The sequence below is a fragment of the Dipodomys spectabilis genome, unplaced genomic scaffold (genome assembly GCF_019054845.1).
Source record: "Dipodomys spectabilis isolate Male_0828 unplaced genomic scaffold, ASM1905484v1 ptg000054l, whole genome shotgun sequence".
Classification (NCBI taxonomy): Eukaryota; Metazoa; Chordata; class Mammalia; order Rodentia; family Heteromyidae; genus Dipodomys; species Dipodomys spectabilis.
The window spans coordinates 10101633-10121608 of record NW_024870731.1 but is presented as its reverse complement, the minus strand read 5'-3'; the positions used below and the strand labels follow the sequence as shown (position 1 = coordinate 10121608).

The 19976-nt window shown below is 38.3% G+C and overlaps 1 protein-coding gene across 4 annotated transcripts in view; it reads left to right on the top strand.

The window, feature by feature from the left end:
• Positions 1 to 19976, top strand: part of Ankrd28 (ankyrin repeat domain 28) — a 166041-nt gene that overhangs the window by 42753 nt on the left and 103312 nt on the right. For 2 of the 4 annotated variants that reach the window (XM_042679786.1, XM_042679785.1), the window contains exon 2: positions 876 to 947. The exons of the other annotated variants lie outside the window; for them this stretch is intronic. In XM_042679786.1, the coding sequence (XP_042535720.1) occupies positions 930 to 947 (18 nt within the window). In that variant the 5' untranslated portion in view covers positions 876 to 929. The remainder of the gene's footprint in view (positions 1 to 875; positions 948 to 19976) is intronic. 4 annotated transcript variants of the gene reach the window in all.

Below are 19976 nucleotides of genomic sequence, written 5' to 3'. Positions count from 1 at the left end.
GCATTTTGCTAGTTAATTGGAGATGGAATCTTGCAGGCTTTCTACTCAGAGTTAGCTTTGGATTGAGATCCTCCAGGTTTCAACCTCCTGAGTAGGATTATAGATGTGAGCCACTCTCACCTGGCAATTTTGATTTAAAATTTAAAAGTATATATGTAGGAAGTGGTGCTGAAGCTCAAGTGGTAGAGCGCTCGCTTTGAGCTGAAGAGCTAAGGGACAGCGCCCAAGCACAGAGTTAGCCCCACGACCGACCAAAAAAAAAAAAAAGTACATATGTAGAAAATAATTTGTATTGTGAGAGGTATTATGGCAATTTATTAATTTACGTATTTAGAAAACATTTTTCATATGCAAAGATTATGTAGACTGAATAGTTTGTTTTATAGGCAGTTTGATCCTATAGATGAATTATCCCATGTATGAATTATTAATGAGTAGTTGGGTATGTTACTAATGAATGTATTTTAACAAATTTGTATATGTGTTTAAAGTTTCAGAGGACAACTTGTTAGGAATTCTAAAGAACAGATCTCACTTTGGGGGTTCCAAGAATCATGTAAGGGTTTGTTCATATGTTAAGAAAGCCTTTAAAAATTATTTGTTGATATGTTAAGAAAGCCTTTAAAGATTATTTTCTTATGTAGATTAGTAATTTATGACCCCTCTCTCCCTTTCTTATGGTGCTGGTGATTGAACCCACAACCTTAGGCAGGTACTACATCAGTGAGAAATATTCCTAGCCTCTATTTTTTTCAAGGTAAAATGCAAAGTATCGTTTTACATTGCATCTTTAAGTAATTCTTATCTTCAAGTACATAGCTCTTCATTTCTAGAGGTAGCATATTCTTGTTATTGATACCTGTTTTCTGCCACAGGCTTGTGATTGGGATTGAAACAATACAACTCCTGCTTCACCAGAGGAAAATAGTATGGGAATTCCTTTTATGGTAGGTTATTTTCTAGTGGTCTCTTGGCAGTAACATAAAACAGCTCTTGTAATGAGTTAGTTTGTTACTACTTAGTTATGTGTCCTCTTATAAGTTAAATGTATACATAATTATAAGCTAGGCACAATGGCACACATATACTAGCTTCTGAGGAGGATGAGATCTGACCTTCTCCAGTAAACTACCAAAAAGCAGAAGTAGAGCCAGCCTTGATGAAAAAGCCAAGGGACCAGCACTCAGGCCCCGAGTGCAAGCCCCACTGCTCGCAAAGAAAAAACACCAAAGTACATAATTTTAAATGAATAAGTATTTAGTGTCAACCAAAATTATTTATCTGAGACACTTTATACATAGTAGTGGATCCTGTGTTAGTGGAGAACTTAGTATCTTGTAACATAATACTTCAAATAATACTTTAGCAGGAAGTGGCTTATAAATCTAAATTCATTGAGTTGTAACTTAGAGAAAGAAACATTAAGTAACTGAAAATAGTGAACAATAATGCAACTAGATTTGTCTTGGAAAACTAATAAATGTTTCTATTCACTCATGCAGCTGATCCTTTGCTTACATATTAAACATCAGTCATGTAGTTAGTCACCAGGTCCTTATTTATGTGAATGACTCCTGTAATTTTAGTGAAAGTTTTTAAAAATCAAAACTTCTGAAGTGTTAGACTTCTGGACACTAGTAAAGACATCTTACCACTTGTAGACTTCTTACTTGAAATTGAAACACGCTCAAGAGATTTATAGTATAATTAGAAGGAAGAATCTCTCTCCCTCCATCCCATCCTCCCTCCCTCCGTCCCTTTCTTTTTCCTCTGTGCTGGGATATTAACTCATGGTCTTGTAAGTTTTAGGTATATACACCACCAAGCTACATCCCCAGCCAACTTCCCTTCCCCTCTTAAACAGAATGACTCATTTATTGTTACCTTGGATGTCAGGTGATGAGAAGAATTGTACTGGAAATTGACCCCTCACACACTTTATTATTATTATTGTTGAGACAAAGACTGTTACTATGTAATATAAACTAGACTGTGGTTACCCTCAACAAAAACCTCCAAATGACTTCAGATTTCTACAGTGAGGTTAAGGCTTGATTGGAAAAAGGATAACAAATAGACATTGTTGATATCATTTTAGCCCATTTACTTTTCCTTTACTGCTAAATATGTTGGAGACAGTGCAGAGCTTAACTCTTTTTTTAACTGCTATTGCTGTGATTGCTGCTTAAGTTGCATTTACTGTCTTTTGCCACTGGATGGTGCTTTAGCAGTGGTTAATGCAACAGTTTACTAAACTTACATAAGGGAACCACTAGAAAATTCATCTTACTGAAATTGTAGTACTAGTATATAGCTAGTCATATAGATGAGTGAAACAGTTATCTCTTGTGATACAGTGGTTGTGAATTAGTGTTGTCATATAATACATATTTATCATAAATAAAAGATATGCTTTGTATGAGTGAAGTAAAGAACTTAACCATATTTCCAAATATAATCTTTGATCATCACCTTAAAAGATAGTTGATTTCTTAAGTGATTATTGTATTATTTTTATTGTACTGGGGATCAAACTAAGGGCCAAGTACATACCAGAGAGATTTTCTATTACTGAGTTACACAGTTGATACTACAAATGGTTTCTATGTAAACTACCCTCTTCAAATTTGTAATATCTTCTAAAAGCAGAAGTTGTTCTGGTTTTGAAAACTGCCCTTTGTGGATATTTTGTATTTTTCTTCTAATGTGTAGATGTTCAAATATTTTTCATTGAACCTTTTTATTACATAGATAATTATTATCAAGGTGATGTACAATTGATTACAATTGCATGAGTGAGGTAATGAGTACATTTCCTTTTGTACAGTCTCTTGCTTTCCTTCACACTCTCCCAGTTCCTCTCTCCCATCTCACAGGTTGTATAGTTCACTTTCATCAGTGTCCTGGAGCTCCACTGCGGAACTTTTTCACTCTCTTTTCTCTCCCCAGAAGATATACACATGAATATACATCTATAAAGAGGCATTTAGGCATTGTGACTCTGTTTCTGTCCTAAGAATAGCCTCTTTTTGTCTTGTGTGTGTGTGTGTGTGTGTGTGTGTGTGTGTGTGTGTGTGTGTGTGTGTGTGTGTGTGTGTGTGTGTGTGTGTGTGTGTGTTCGTTCCTATGTAATTCATCATATCCCCTTTTTTTCTTGTGTGTGTGTGTTCCTATGTAATTCATCATTGTGTGTGTGTGTGTGTTCATTCCTATGTAATTCATCATATCCCCTTTTTGTCTTGTGTGTGTGTGTTCCTATGTAATTCATCATATCCCAGAGTATTTTAGATCTAATTTCTACATATCGGAGAAAACATGCTCTGTTTGTCTCATTGAGCTTGGCTTACCCCCTTAATGTGATTTGTTCTAGTTTCATCCATTTCTCTGAAAATGACATTATTCTTCCTAATTGTTCTGTAAAATTCCATTGTGTATACTACCACATTTTTTGGATTCTGTTGTGGGGCATCTGGGCTGTTTCCATATCTTTGCTGTTATGAATAGTGCAGCAATGAACATAGATGTGCCAGGTGTCTTTATGGTATCCTGGCTTGTGATATTCGATGTCCAGGAGTGGTATGGTTGGTTCGTAGGGAGATCTATATTCAGTTTTTTGAGGAATGTCCAGACTGTTGTCCAGTGTGGTTGTAGTACTTTACATTCCACCAACAGTGTAATAGGGTTCCTTTTTTCCCCACATCCCTGCCAACATTTCTTGTTCGAATTCACAGTGTTGCCCAATCTAGTTGGAGTGAAATAGGATCTCAGAGCTGTTTTATTTTTAGTGTTTTTTTGGGGGGAGGGGGGGTCCTTGAACTCAGGGCCTTGGTGCTGTCCTTGAGCTTTGCTGCTCAAGGTTAGCACTCTACCACTTTGAGCCACAGCTCCACTTGGCTAACTGGAGATAAGAGTCTCATGATTTTCCTTCTGTGTCTTGCTTCAAACTGCGATCCTTGTATCTCAGCCTCCTGAGTAGCGGATTGTAAACATGAGCCACCAGTGTCCAGCTTCAGAGTTGTTTTGATTTGCATTTCGTTTAAGGCCAAAGAAGATGAGCATTTCCTTATTTGTTTCTTTGCCATTCTTACCTCTTTTTCTGAGAAGTCTTTTCTTAGCTCCCCTGCCTGTTTGGTTTATTAGGTTTGGGAGGGGCTAGTTTCTTGAGCTCCTTGCATATATTGGATATTAGGCCTTTAAAATCACCCCTTCTTGTTGCCTCCTTATATTTGCTGTTTAATAGTTTCTGAGGATTAAATTTAGAGGTTTATGTAGCCCAGCAAGTTTGGTTTTGGTCTGGCTTTAAGGCTTCTATGGTATGTTCCAGCCCATAGGAGCCCTGTGTGTTTCTTTCTTAGCAGTCCAGGCAGTTCTTAAACTTTGGTAAGGTGAGCTTTTGTCATTTAATCCCCCATGCCTCATTTTTCCTCACTGCAAGATAGTGATTAAGTTTAGCAAATAAGGATCATGACTAAGGAATAATGTTACCCAGAAAAACAAATATGTAAACATCTTACAGAGATAATAAATTACCTATAATCCTACCACTGGGCCTAAGTGATCTGTTGTTGCTTTAAATAAAAACCTCTTCTGGGCTGGGATTATAACTCAATAGTGGGACATTTTTGTTATTAAGTATGTATAAACTCCTGGATTTGATCTCTAGCTCTGCAAACAAACAACCTCTTCTGTGATCTAACATAATTAAGATTATTTTGTGTATAGTATTTTAGTTCCATATAAAATTTTTATGTTATTATTTCATGTTTTTAGAAACCCTTTACAATTTTGGTTTCTAGGAGCTAGGAATGTAAATCAGTGGTAGAAAACTTGTTTAACATTTGAGGCTCTGGGGGTTTGAGCCTCAGCACTGCAAAAACATGTTTCCAAATATTATAATACTTTCAATCATACTTTTACTTTTCAACATTCAGATTTTTCATGTTATAAATGATGTTTAGTAAAATCTTACTTTCTCTTATTTTCTTTCTTTTTCTCCCTCTCCTCCCCCCCCCTCCCCTTTCTGTGCCAGTGGCAGGGAAAGAGCTCAGGACCTGGAGCTTAAACTTTTTTTTCCTGTGTAATTATAATCTCTTTCCATCAGATTGCATAATCATTGAGGTTTGGTACTTGGCCTATAATAAGAGTTGAATAAAGGATAGTTGAATAAATAAAATGTTGTAAGGGGAAAATTTGAAAATACAGATATGTTTGGCATTAAAACAAAATGAAAAGGTCATCCTGGTCCTTTTTTCTTTGAGGTAGAATGTTAGAGGTTATTGTCATTCCAAATTAAAGCATTGCTGTGAAGAACTAATAGGACAACAGGAGTGAATTAGAACATACTGATACAAATAGAAGAGATTAAAACTTTTCTTTTTTGCATAATAATTTTGAACAGTGCTTGTTAGGTTCTCACAGCTTAAAAATCACATTTGTAGGGGCTGGGAAGGTGGCTTAGTGGTAGAGTACTTGCCTTGCATGTATGAGGCCCTGGGTTCAATTCTTTGGCACCACATAAACAGAAAAAGCTGGAAGTAGTGCTGTGGCTCAAGTGGTAGAGTGCTAGCCTTGAACTGAAGAGCTGAGGGACAGCGCCCAGGCCCAGAGTTCAGGCCTACTATTGACTCCCCCCCCCCCCTAAAAAAAAAAATCCCATTTGTTTCTTTAACAAGTGTGAATTTCACTTACCTTAGCAAGTAATGTGGGAGAAAAGCTAGGATTTTGGGATGAGTCAGTCTTTGTTAGAATCCAGCTTTCCCTCCTTCCTAACCTTGTGATCCCAGTATTTAACTTGTCCCATTTAGGTTTTTAATTGATGAATTTTTTGGGGGGGGGGGGGGAAGTCTGGTCGTGGGGCCTGAACTCTGGGCCTGGGCTCTGTCCCTCAGCTCTTCAGCTCAAGGCTGGCGCTCTACCACTTGAGCCACAGCGCCGCTTCTGGCTTTTTTCTTTTTGCTTATGTGGTGCTGAGGAATCGAACCCAGGGCTTCATGCATGCAAGGCAAGCTCTACCACTGAGCCTCCTTCCCAGCCTTTAATCGATGAATTTTTTTAAAGCGTGTATTACAGGCATGTTGTTATAATTTAGTGAGTGCCCATTACTTACCTGGGAAGTTCATCCTTGGAAGAGCTGACTTTCTTGCATCTTGAGTTGTAAAAACAAAAGCTAGACAAAAGTATATTGACGCCTCAGTAACTCTTTAATTCTGGCTACTCAAGAGGCTGAGATTTGAGGATTGTAGTTTGAAACCAGTCTGGGCAGGAAAGTCCATGAGATTCTTCACTCCAGTGGACCACCAGAAAGCCAGAAGTAGAGCCATGGCTCAAGTTGTAGAGAGCTAACTGAGCAGAAAAATCTAGGTACAGCACTGAGGCTCTGAGTTCAAGCCCCAGTACCAACCAGCATTCTCCCTACCTCCTCCAAAAAAAAATTGAACAAGATTTGAATTTACTATTTGATCCTAGAATTTACTATCTGATCTATAGAATGATGCAGTTTGGTACTTCTGTATATCAGCACTTAATATATTTTAAAGCAGCACATCTTCATGACTTCTAGATTCATCTCTGATAAATGGTATCTAGTAAATTACCTTGCTTTTCTATGAAAAGTGAGTAATAGGAAACATTTAGAGATAAAACTTTGATTAATTTGTGAAAATTAACATGTAATTTTCCTATTTCATGTTCTAAAGTATACTGGTGCCTTAAATTTGACATTTTCCTTTTATCAGTGGCACTAATAATAAAAAGTTCTTTTAGTTTTAAGATGAATTATTGGTTACTAATTTTTCCCCTTGAAAAGCAACTTCTAGATCCCTCAGAGTGTCTTCCAATATTAGTGTTTTGTGGTTTATTCATATTGATTGAAAATTTACTAGAAAAAAATGCCAAGATTTAATTTTTCTATGTAATACATAACACATTGTTGCTTAGGACCTGAAAGGATCCTTCAGAACCCTCCGAGGGGACCATGCAGAGGTAGATAGGCACAGGAGAAACATCACTATAAGGCTTCTTATTAGAGGGGCCATATCTCCCTGGGATAGGAAACACTTGGCATCTGCCCCCATCCAAGTCCCAAGTCCAATTTCCACGGCAGAAGTGAAGTAAATGCATGAGGGTGTGGGTCTGGGAGGCGAGAGGGAGTGGCCAGCTGTACAGCAGAACTGCAGAGCAGGGAGGAGCTCAGGTCTGGGTGGAGCTGAGTAACATAGGTGGGGATAATACTAACAGGACCAAGTAGAGATAGTCACTGGAGTAGAGGCTATTAAATTGTTAACTATCATGTTCAAAATATCATCAGCTGGGTGACTGAGACAAATATGATCCAGAGTACTTATGTAGTAAATAAGAGAAGTTTAGGCAACAAGAAGTAGAAGGGTCTCTTCATCAGACAGTACATGCCTGGAGAGGAACATGTACACTGGTAACATTTCAAAACTAAAATAGAGACTACAATATTGCCTTTGCCTTTTTCCTCCTAACACAAACACAATCATTTCTGAGTTACTGGATGTGAAAATGAGCAGCTAACAATTGAGAAGACGTCTAGAAAAACCATACAGTTTAAGAGAACAGTGAGTTTCAGTTAGACCAGAAAGTGAAATACCCTATGGAAAGGAATAAATTTAACTACTGTGCATAAGGACTTAAGGCCTTACACAGTTTTGCCAGATTTCAGTCTTATGTAATTCTTTTCAAAAGAATATAAACAGAAAATTTAAGAAGCCAAACAAAGGAAGGTAGCTTATCTAGAATATGCCTAATACACCAAAAGTAAAGGAGAAAGGGGGAAAACTATTCTGTAAGCAAGTACTGTAATTAAGTAATACTTTCAAAAGTTAGATTTTTTTTTCATAATTTTGACTTTGCCTGGGCTCTGTCCCTGAGTTTTTGTGCTCAAGACGAGCCTTCTACCACTTTAGCCATAGCTCCATTTGCAACTGTTTTGAGTGGTTAATTGGAGATGAGTCTCATGGATGGACTTTCCTGTCTAGGCTGGCTTCAAAGTACAGTCCTCAGATCTCAATCTGCTAGGTAGCTAGGAGGCTGAGATGGTAATCAGTAATTTTGAGATACTAATCAATTTTGATTTTTAAGAATCAGTTTGAAATTAAGCAAAAGCACTCACTAATACGGAATTGAAGGATAAGTTGAATTAGAGGTGGGTTTTTCCCCCACCATGTGCTGGTCTGGGGCTTGAATTCAGGGCCTTGCTGCCCTGAGGTTTTTTTGCTTAAGGCTAGCGTTTTACCAGTTGATCCACAGCTCTGCTTCCAGATTTTGGTGTTAATGGGTCTCACAGACTTCCCTGCCTGTGGCTGGTTTTGGACTGCAATTCTCAGATCTTAGCCTCCTAGTAGCGAGGATTACAGGCATGAGCCTGGAGAGGCTTTCTTTTTTTTAAGGTGTATTGTGTCCATGTAGCATAGTTGGTCTATAGTATAACTTTTTTAACTAGGTTTATGTGATTAGCAACCACCCTAGCACGTTAGGTGGTATTGGGTCTAAGATAAACATATTCTCTGAGACCTAATTACAGTTTGTTTTTGTCGGTTGTAGGGCTTGAACTCTGGGCCTGGGCACTGTCCCTGAGCTCTTCAGTTCAAGTCTAGAGCTCTACCACTTGAGCCATAGTGCCACTTCCAGTTTTCTAGTGGTTTATTCGAGATTAGAGTTTTACCGACTTTCCTGCCTGGGCTGGCTTTGAACCGTGATCCTCAGATCTCAGCCTCCTGAGTAGCTAGGATTACAGGTGTGAGCCACAAGCCCCTCTAATTACAGTTTCTTTGCATAATTATCTTTAACTTCATCAGATAAAACTTAGCCCAAATATTTCAAATCAGATTTTACAATTATATTAAACAAATAGAACTCTCATCCTCCTTTTAAAAAGATTGAGGATTACTTGGTATTCATTCTGGTTTCTTCAGTGTATAATATCCAGTTAACTTACATTAAAAACTGGAGGGGAAACTTTTTTTCCACTTAAAAATAAGTTGCTATAGCTACCAGTATTTACCCTTAAAAGCAATAATTACACCAGGCATCCAAGGAATTTCCACAAGTACAGAAAGATCAGCAGCTGAATGTACACACTGGTTATTTCACTCTCAAATTGGAACATATAAATCACTTCCATTCCAAATTGCTGTCATTTGGGAAATACTAAAAAAAAAATGACTCATCTTAAAGTATAAAAGGGTGAAGACAAAAAGACTGAATATGCTATTTTAAAATTCAAGTAATGACTCAGTTTAGAACACTTTGCATAATTTTTAGTTCCCTGTACCAGAGTGTTACAGTTTATATAGCATCTTCTATTGTTGAAAGAAGAAAAGTGTGTTTCTAATGGCCTCGCACTTGCTAGGGGAGATGCCCGACTACTTGAGCCACACCCTCATTCCATTTTCCATTACTTTTCAGGTAATATGTTGTTTGTTCGTTTTGCCTAGGCTAGCCTCTTATGCTTCCAACACAGCTGAGGTGACAAACAGAAACAACCATCTCAATTTGTTATTGTTATTGTTGTTAAGATGGGAGTCTCATTAACTTTTTATTTTTCAGGCTGGCCTCAAACTATCTTTCAAATCTTCACCTCAAGTAGCTGGGATTACAGAAGTGAACCACTGCTTTTGTTTCTTATTTTTTAAATAAAAAATTATTTTGCCCTTAATAAACTTATAAAATACCATGCTTATAACTTGAGTCAGACTTTATAGTTAATTTTAAACTTCTTAAAGAGAAAAGATGTCCTTGTCAGATTTGGTAATTACTCCATTCTTCAGTAACTAGTTGTGAAAATTACATGAATTACTGTAGATTTTTGACTGTTTTGTGTTCAGAATTCACTATTACAAGAGGGCTGGGAAATTGGCTCAGTGGTAGAGTGCTTGCCTTGCATGAATGAAGTTGGCTTAGTGGTAGAGTGCTTGCCTTGCATGAATGAAGCCCTGGGTTCGATTCCTTAGCACCACATAAGCAGAAAAAGCTGGAAGTGGCGCTGTGGCTCAAGTGGTAGAGTGCTAGCCTTGAGCTGAAGAGCTGAGGGACAGCGCCCAGGCCCAGAGTTCAGGCTCCACAACCGACAAACGAAAAGAATTCACTATTGCAAGAATACTTAAGAAATTGTTGACCTAGTGTAATTCTGATTGACCTTAAATTATAAGGCTCATAATTGCATCTTAATGGGTTCTATAACGTTTATACTTTTCTACTAAAAGAATATTATATGTGGTTCTTTAATATTAGGGCTATTCTAAACTGAAAATACCTTACAAAGTAGAATGTCACACTTGGGCAGCTTAAACAATAAAGGGACTTAACATAAAAGGCAGAATTGAATAAGGTAGGCATTAGGATGACTAGTTCAGTTGTAATGCTATCACCTAGGAGTTGGTTTCCTTTCATCTGTTAAGAGTCAGCATGGACCTTAGTCTAAACTCCCTTCACAGTCACAAGATACCACCATACTATCAATTATACTTTGGGCATCACTGGCAAACATATTGACCACAAGGAGAGGAGATCTTCTGTAACTCACTTTTTAGATACAAGGAAGATTTTCTTAAAAGCCCCACAGCTGACTTTCCATGACATGATGGGCCAGGCTGGTCCAAATCACATGTTCCTTCTCACTTGAGTCACTTCTAAGTAGAATAGAATAGGATGATCATCTTAGGCTATTCAAGAATTTTCCAGGTATGTGGGATATAAGAGGTGGACATCTGAGCAAAACTGAGGGTTTTATGAAAGTGTATTAATGAAGGCCAGTAAGTAAATAGCGAACAATAACATGTTAAGTATAATAGCAAAGTTAAACGTTGGCATTTTCTTCAAGTAGTTTAAATTTACCAACATTATTAGTTACAGCAAGTTGATACCAGAAGGAAGAAACTCTGGGTTTCCAGAAATTTTTAAAAGGAAAAAAGAAATAGTACTTCATCTTAAAGTGTACTAACAAAACTCATTTTATATATAAATGCTACTGACAAGAATGTAAAGTAGGTCTGAGAATGTAACTTAGTGGTAGAGTACTTCCCTAGCATGCATGAAGTCCTGGGTTCCATTCCTCAGTACCACCACAAAAACAGAAAAAGCCAGAAGTGCTGCTACAGCTCAAGTGACAGAATGCTGACCTTGAGCAAAAGAAGTTCAGGGTGCCCAGTCCCTGAGTTCAACCCCCAGGTGTGGCCAAAAAAAAAAAGTAAAGTATATGGTAGCAGTGTACTTTGGAACATGAAATAATAAAATTACACATTAATTTTGACCAAAAACATTAAAGTTTTATTTGCAAATATTTCCTATTAATCTTCCTTATGAAAAGCACACCTCTTTACTGCATCTTTGTGATTTTTCCTTCCATCACTTATTTTCTTTTGTCCTGTCTTCATTTCTAGCATATATTAATTGTATAGAATAATAGCTTTTATTATGACATTTTCTACATGTATATAATATACTTTGATTGTGTTTGCTTTGATCATATTTGTTCTCTCATTTGTCCTCCCCCTTATCTTCTCTTTTCAAATAGTTCCCCTCGGGGCTGGAAGGTGGCTCAGTGGTAGAGTGCTTTCCTCGCATGCATGAGGCCAATTCCTCAGCACCACATACAGAAAAAGCTGGAAGTGGTGTGGTTCAAGTGGTAGAGTGTTAGCCTTGAGCTGATGAACTCAGGGATAGCATCCAGGACCAGAGTCAAGACCCATGACCCACCCAAAAAAAAAAGAAAATAGTTCCTCTTATATATTTACATTTGTTTGTTGCGGCTACTGGACCTTTGAACTCAGAACCTCCTGTTTTTGCTTAGCTCTGTATCACTTGTGACTACCTCTGGCTTTTTGCTGGTTAATTGGAACTAAGAGTCTCAGGGACTTTTCTGCCCAGTCTGGTTTCAAACCGTGATCCTGAGTAGTAGATTGGATTACAGGCATGAGCCACTGGAGCGAGTTTTTTGTTGTTGTTTTGTTTTTTGGGGGGAAGGGGGTTGGTTTCATTTGGTTTTTGAGTTGTTTTGTTTTTTTTAATAGCATTTCAGTATGGAACCCAGGCTGGCTGTGATCTCATGATGCTTCTTCCTCATCCTTCCGATTATTGAAACCAAAGGCATGCTCCACCATGCCCAGTTTCATTTCTTTTTGTCTGAAGCTAAATTCCACATAAGAAAGCAAGCATAGGGGCTGGGAAGGTGGCTCAGTGGTAGAACGCTTGCCTTGCATGCATGAGGCCCTGGATTCGATTCCTCAGCACCACATGAGCAAAAAGAAAAAAAGCCGGAAGTGGCGCTATGGTTCAAGTGGTAGAGCGCTAGCCTTGACCTGAAGAGCTAAGGGACAGTGCCTGGGCCCAGAGTTCAGGCCCACGACCGGACCCCCCCCCCCCCCCCCAAAAAAAAGAAAGAAAGCATACATACTATATTTGTGTACTGTATTTGTGTTTCTGAGCCTGGTTAATTTTGTGTAACATGATCTCCAGTTCCATGTATTTTTCTGCAAACAACATGATTTCATTCATTCTTATTTATGGATGAGCAATACTCCCATTATGTATATGGAAATCATCTGTTAATGGGCACTTAGGCTGATCTTATTGTGAATAGATCTACCATGGATATGGTGGCTTTGTATATCAGAATCAAATAGCTGTATATAGCTGGATCATATTGGTAATTTGGATCTAGATCATAATCTACCATGTGTAGACTTCCTATTATAGCTAGGACAATGTGTGTGTCATGGAACCATAATCCTCCCAATCTCAACCTTCCCTGCAGCTGAGATACCAGACATATGCCACTGAACCTAGCTTTAAACATAGGGTTGGCCTATAACTGCCAGTCCTCAAGTTCCTAGCTTCACAAGTAGGATTATAGATATGAGCCCCCATATTTACTAGACTAATTTATATTCCCATCAATAGTGTATAAGGGTTTCTCCCTTTACCTCAGTTCCCACCAGCATTTATTGTTTTTTGTTTCCCTGGGTGCCACTCAGACTAGAGTAAGTAGAATTTCAATGTCTTGGAGAGAGTGAGTGTGTGATTTGTAGTACTTGCTTGGTATTTGAGCACAGGGCCTTGCTCTTGTCAATCAGACACTCTACCACTTGACCCATGTGGCTGAAGTAATCTTTTAAAAAAAAAAAAGTGCTCATCTTAAGTTTTAAAATTACCTTTTAAAATTTTTCTTTTGGCATGTCTGTAATCCAAGCTATATTTGGGAAACTGAGATGGAGAAAGTTATGTTTAAGGCCTATCTCAGCAAAAAGTTAGCCAGCTCAGACTTGATGCTGCGTAAGGTAACATGTACCTGTGATACAGGAGGCAGGGCTAGGCAGGGCTCAAATGGAGATATGCCATATGTGTGAAATGCACAACAAATTTAAATCTTTGTAAAAGCTGTAAACTCTTTGGCTAGCTTTCTGTGTTGGCAAGTTGAAACAGTATTTTGGATATGTTGCATTACATAAAATATTGTTAAAAATAGGTACTAGTTTTACCTTTTTAAAATGTGATAACTAAAACATGTAAATATGTGATTCCCTTTATGCTCCTATTAGACAATACTGCTCCAGCCTTTGAAAAGCTAACAATTATTCATGCATTATAAATGATTATTTTAACATTTCAATTATTCTGGAAAGTGATTGTTGGGTTTTTATATTAAATGTTTTAGCTAGTGGACCATTATTTAAGAAAGTACTTTTCCAGTAAGTAAATGAGGAAATACTAACAGTAATGTAATGAATAGTTTTACCATTCACTTTTGTAAGAGAATGTACAATTCGAATATAGTTTTAGAAATTGATTACCGCTAATAAATTCATATACTGCTTTTTTCTCATTTAGAATTAATGGCACAGATGGATTTTCTGTTATATTTAGGCCTTCAATATATATCTTTTGTGTTCTTACCTGTACTGGTTCATTTTTCTCATATGATATAGCACTCTACAAAAGTTTTCTTTTTTTTTTTTTTTTTGCCAGTCGTGGGGCTTGAACTCTGGGCCTGGTCGCAGTCCCTCAGCTCTTACAAAAAGTCTTTTTAAAGGTGAAGTTAAAGAATGGATATGACATACAGGTCTTTGCAAAGAACATATAATAATGTTAATATGTTGCATATAATAATAATGGTAGGGTCAACAGTTTGTTACTACCATTGTTTCATAGCAAAGGATTAAATAAATCACTTGGTATCTTCAGATGGTATTAATTAAACATTTTTATGGTATGTCTTTGTAAACTTTTTTGTTAAAAAAAAAAGACTGTCCAGGTGCCAGTGTATCAAGCCTATAATCGTAGATACTCAGGAAGCTAAGATCTTAAGGGTAACAGTTCAAAGCCAACCCAGGGCAGGAAAGTCCATGAGACTCTTAGTCTAGTTCACCACAAAAAGCAAGACTTGGAGCTATAGCTTAAGTTGATAGAGCTCTAATCTTGTGCACAAAAGCTCAGAAATAGTGCTCAGACCCTGAGTTCAAGCCCCAGGATATTACCCCCCCCCCCCCCCCCATGCACGCTTTGGTCATAACTGGATTACATGAAAAGCTAATATTATTTTAAGGGGGCTGGGAAGTTGGCTCAGTGGTAGAGTGCTTGCCTCTCATGCATGAGGCCCTGGATTCAATTCCTCAGCGCCACATAAGCAAAACAAACAAACAAAAAAAAGTTGAAAGTGGCGCTGCGGCACAAGAGGTAGAGCACTTGCCTTGAGCTGAAGAGCTGGCCCCACAACTGTCAAAAAAATAAACTTCTAAAAAAATATTATTTTAAGGGTTTAGAATTGATCATGTTTTAAATACATAATGACTTTTTTTTTATAAGTGGCTCTACTAATTGGATAGTTGTAGTAACCTAGAAAGCACAGGACTTATTTTCTTGTCTTCTTGGGGGGTTAGGGAGTTGTGAATGGAAGTCCCTGCACTTGCTAGGCAAATTGCTTTACCACTTGAGCCACACCCTAGTCCTTTTGCTTTTAGTTTATTTTTCAATAGGGTCTTGTACTTTTTTCCATTCTGGCCTTCAACCCTTACCTCAAGTAGCTGGGATTGAAGGCCTACACCACCAAATTCAGTTTGGTTTTTTGAGTTTGTTTTTGTTTTTTGTTTGTAGGGCTTGAATTCTAGGCCTGGACGCTGTCCCTCAGCTCTTCAGCTCAAGGCTAGGGCTCTACCTTTTGAGCCACTGCACCACTTCCGGTTTTATGAGTGGCTTATTGGAGTTAAGAGCCTCACGGACTTTCCTGCCCAGGCTGGCTTTGAATCGTGTTCCTCAGATCTTAGCCTCCTGAGTAGCTAGGCTTATTGGCGTGAGCCACTGGCGCCCAGCTCCAGTTTGTTTTTGACATAAGGTCTCAATTACTTTTTCCTAGGCTGTCCTTGAACCTTGGAGCCCTCCTAGGGCCCTCCTAGCTTTGATTATAGATCTGTACTGTCATGCCTGGCCTTCATAAGATTTTTCCGGTAGTCCATAATATAAGAAGACTATTTAATGAAACATGATTTTAGCATACTTGCTTACCATGTTTGACTACAAGTTTTATTTGTTTATTGAGTTGGGGTAGAGTTTGTTATTTGAGTTGTGATGGGAGATTGGTTCTAGGACCCCCTATGGAAACAAATACGGAGGATGCCCAAGTCTCTTCTTAAAATGGTGTAGAATTTGCATGCTACTATCCTTCAGCATACATTAATTATATCATCTCTGGATTGCTTATAATGTGTAATCTCTTGATTATGCTCTGTAGGTTAGGGAATAATGATGGAGAAATGCCTTTACATGTTCACTGTAGACAGAATCTGCTTCTCTCCATGAATATTTTTGGTCTGTACTTGATTGAATCTGCAGGTGTGAGACTTAAGAATGCCAAGAGCCAACTGTACTGATAAACTAGCATGCTACTTGGCACTGACATGGCACTCAAAAAGTTTATATTTTGGAGCATTTCAAAATTCGGACTTTTTATATTTGGGTTGCTTAACTAGTAAAATCTCTGTCAATAGTTTAAAATCCAATAAGCTTCAAAATTTGAAATAGGTCTAGTCCCAAAGATTTTGAATAAGGAATACTTTATTTCTTTTTTTGGGGGGGGGCGGGGGAGGTCCGGTCGCGGGGCCTGAACTCTGGGTCTGGGTGCTGTCCCTTAGCTCTTCAGCTCAAGGCTAGCACTCTACCACTTGAGCCACAGCGCCACTTCCGGCTTTTTTCTTTTTTGCTTATGTGGTGCTGAGGAATCGAACCCAGGGCCTCAGGTATGCAAGGCAAGCGCTCTACCACTGAGCGGCACCTTCCCAGCCCAAGGAATACTTTATTTCACAATAACTAATATTCACAATGTTTAGTAAGTTAAGATCTGCATTGCCCCTCAGTGCAGAAAGGAAAAATCTAAAAAGAAATTCTGATACAACAAAATTAGGAACCTGAAAATAACCCTTTAGAACCTTAAGCTTTTACTAAAAAGGTGAAGTGTTTCCACTTTATATGGTAGAATTCCAGCAGAGCAAGTTCGTGGCTCTGAGTTCAGACAATTCCCTGGTACCAAGAGGGGGAAAAGGTTATAGATTCTTTCTTAATACTCTATACCTTTCAATGGTTTTTGTTCTTAAGTTCTGGCATACCTCTGTTCTAAATTGTGTTGAATGTTTTTAATGTTTTGATGAATAAACTCGCTAAAACACATAATTTAAAATTAAGTCTAAATACTCATTTTAAAATAACTTGAAGTATAGTGATACCAGCATTCCTAGCATGTGGAAAACTGAAATAGAAGGATCTTGAGTTTGAGGCTATGTAAAGAGGAGACAGTCTCTAAATCAGTTGATCAGCTCCTCTTTCTCACTTGGGAATATTATTGCAATAGACAATATCTTCTTCTAACCTAAGCTTTAGCAGCTACTATAGTTTACCTTTTTTTTCAGGATCACTTTCCAAACAGTATTATGGGTAGCAAAGATTCTATTGGGAGGGAGGAATATACGGTGATTCCTCTCCTATTACGGGAGTTACGTTCCAGAAACTCCTATGATAGGTGAAAATCTGCAAAGTAGCAGCAATTATATTATTTATATTTTAAAGCCTTATAAACCCCACTCTCCTATAAACCTTTCCTACTCTTATTAACCTTTTCCACACTCTTACAAACATTTCATATTCTCTTAAACATTTTCTACACTCTTAAACCTACGTAATTTTAATAACATACAAAATTCTATATGGGTACTCAACAGTGAAGTATACTACAACCTGAATTATGTAGCTGTGCAGTACTGATGACAATGAAGGTGATGACTACGAGATCAATGTAATGCACAGCCAAGAAGGGCTTCATTAGGTAGTACAGTATCTTCACCCTGGGCTGTAACTTCTACTAAAGGCATAGGTGTAAGTGATCTCTTAATTCAAATGATGAATATAGTTAGAGGGAGTTGCTTTGAGTGAGAAGCTTTTTATAAACTGACTGCCACTCTTGATTGTATTTACAAAGTGCAACCAATGAAGCATCTGGGGGTCCCCTTCTTCAGCTACTCACTGAAGTTCTTCGGGCAGTTTCACCTTGGTTGCAAGATGATCAAGTGTTAGGCCAACTTCCTCCTCTTCTCCAACCCATAGTTCAAATTGTTCCCCATCCTTTTCACTTGCTGACTTCATGTCGTCCATCTTAAAAACTTGTTCAGGCTTATAGTCCCTTTCCTTGATGATGGATTTGAACATGTCATTATGTGGTCCTTAGCTCCAGCTTTATCTGCAGAGGCAGCTTCTCCATGCAGAGAAATGCTCTTGAGTCCAAAGCATCTTTGAAATTTATCAAACCAGCCCTTGCAGGCTCTGAATGGGGTTGTTCTGGTGAGAGAAGCACTTGACGGCCCTGTTTCTACATTGTTGTCCTTGTCTTCATCCTCATCACTGTTGTGAAAGTCCATGCTTTCTGCAAAACTGCCATGTTTTTTGGCCTTTGTCCAGATGGTGATGGTATCCAATGAGATATTATTAGTTCTGCAGTCATTTATCCCCAGGGCCAATGCATGCTTCATTCTCACAATGACCTTATTGTGGGAAGTGGTCACCCTCTTTGTAGTCTTGGTTAAAAGTCATAGTTGCTCCCTGGGTGCTGGTGGCTCAAGCCTATAATCCTAGCTACTCAGGAGGCTGAGATCTGAGGATCATGATTCAAAGCCAGTCCAGGCAGGAAAGTCTGTGAGACTTTATCGCCAATAAACCACTAGAAAACCAGAAGTGGAGCTGTGGCTCAAGTGGTAGAGCCCTAGCCTTGAGCTGAAGAGCTGAGGGAGAGTGCCCAGGCCCAGAGTTCAAGCCCCACGACCAACCAAAAAAAGAAAAAAGGAAAAGTTATTGTTGCTGAAGACATATTCTTCTCATTTCTTTTTGTAGCCAACAGTAGATAATGGCAGCCTACAGCTGCATAGCTTTTGCCTTCCTTTAACATGTCAAGATTCTTTGATGGTAAGCGTTTTCCTCTGGTGCTTGGGTTCACTGCCAAAAGCCTTAGAAGGTGCAGAATGTTTGCGTGGCATCGTAGGGCTTGAAATGAATTCAAACTTCTACGTAAATTTCACAAAAATACAACACTGTAGAGCAACACTACATGCATCGATCACATGTTGATGTGAAATGGACAAGGAGACATGCTGAATGTTATGGGCACAGTGTGAGGAGAGCAGACAGGTGCTATGTTACTGAGCCAATCAGTGTCCAGGATACAGAACACAGTGCTGTGGTTGGTCACCTTCCAATCCATCAGCCAATAGAGTGCTGTGTACAAACTTGTACAAGCAGTAGTAGCATACTGTGCATTTCCATTGTGTTCAGTATGGTATTCATCTGCTGAAGAAATACATACTGTATTATATTTGGATTTAATATTTTAATGTTTGAATTAACATTTTTATTTGTAAGTTTGGGTTTTCCTCTATAATATGAGAATATAGCCATTTATATATACTGTCTGTATTAAATGGGAATATATAGAATCAAGCACCTCACAGAAAGTAGAGAGGTAATGAGATATTAATGAGAATCCTAGTGGATAGAATTAAAAAACAGATTGAAGAGAGACTATGGTATTTTCTTTATAGTTTTCCTGTTGAGAAATAATCCTATTGTGTGGTAAACAAATGGTGGGGGGATGTGAAGTACAAAATAATGTGCTTTGTGCAATTTGGAGAACTGCATCCAGGTTTCTGGTATGTGTTTGTTCACTGGGTTCTTCCTTCTACTGTTGGGAAAATTATTTTCTGGGAAAGATCAAAAAAAAAATTCAATACATAGTGCCATTGTGCCCTTTTTCTTTTCTTTTTTTTTTTATTGGTCATGGGGCTTGAACTCTGGCTGTGCGCTCTGTCCCTCAGCTCTTCAGCTCAAGGGGGACACTCTAGCACTTGAGCCACAACAACACTTCGGTTTTCAGGTGCTTAGAGGTAAGAATCTTAGGAAATCCAGGCAGAAGCCTGGTGGCCTGTGAGACCCTTATCTCCAACTAACTACCAGAAAAGTGGTAGAGTGCTGGCCTTGAACTGAAGAGCTGAGGGACAGCTCCCAGACCCAGAGTTCAAGCCCCACAACCAAACCAAGAAAAAAGAATCTCAAGGACTTTCCTGCCCAGCCTAGCTTTGAACCCCATCCTCAGATCTCAGCCTCCTGAGTAGCTAGGATTAGGCGTTAGCCACAGCCACCTGGCCCTTGTGCCCTTTTGACATATAGATACTTCAGGACAAGGACTAAACAGTTTTTTGTTTTTTTTTTCTTAAGTTTTAAATGGCTATAAAAATGGGTTTTCATTGAGCATAAATAGTTCTTTCATATAGCTTCTTAACAGATTTTTAAAAATTTATAGCCTTTCTAGATAGGAAGATAGGATTACTTAATTTCTTCAGTGAAAATTGATTTCTACTTCTATGAAGCATTTTCACCTTAAAATATGAAGCAAAAAAGAAAAATTTGAATGAGTAGTGAATAAATTT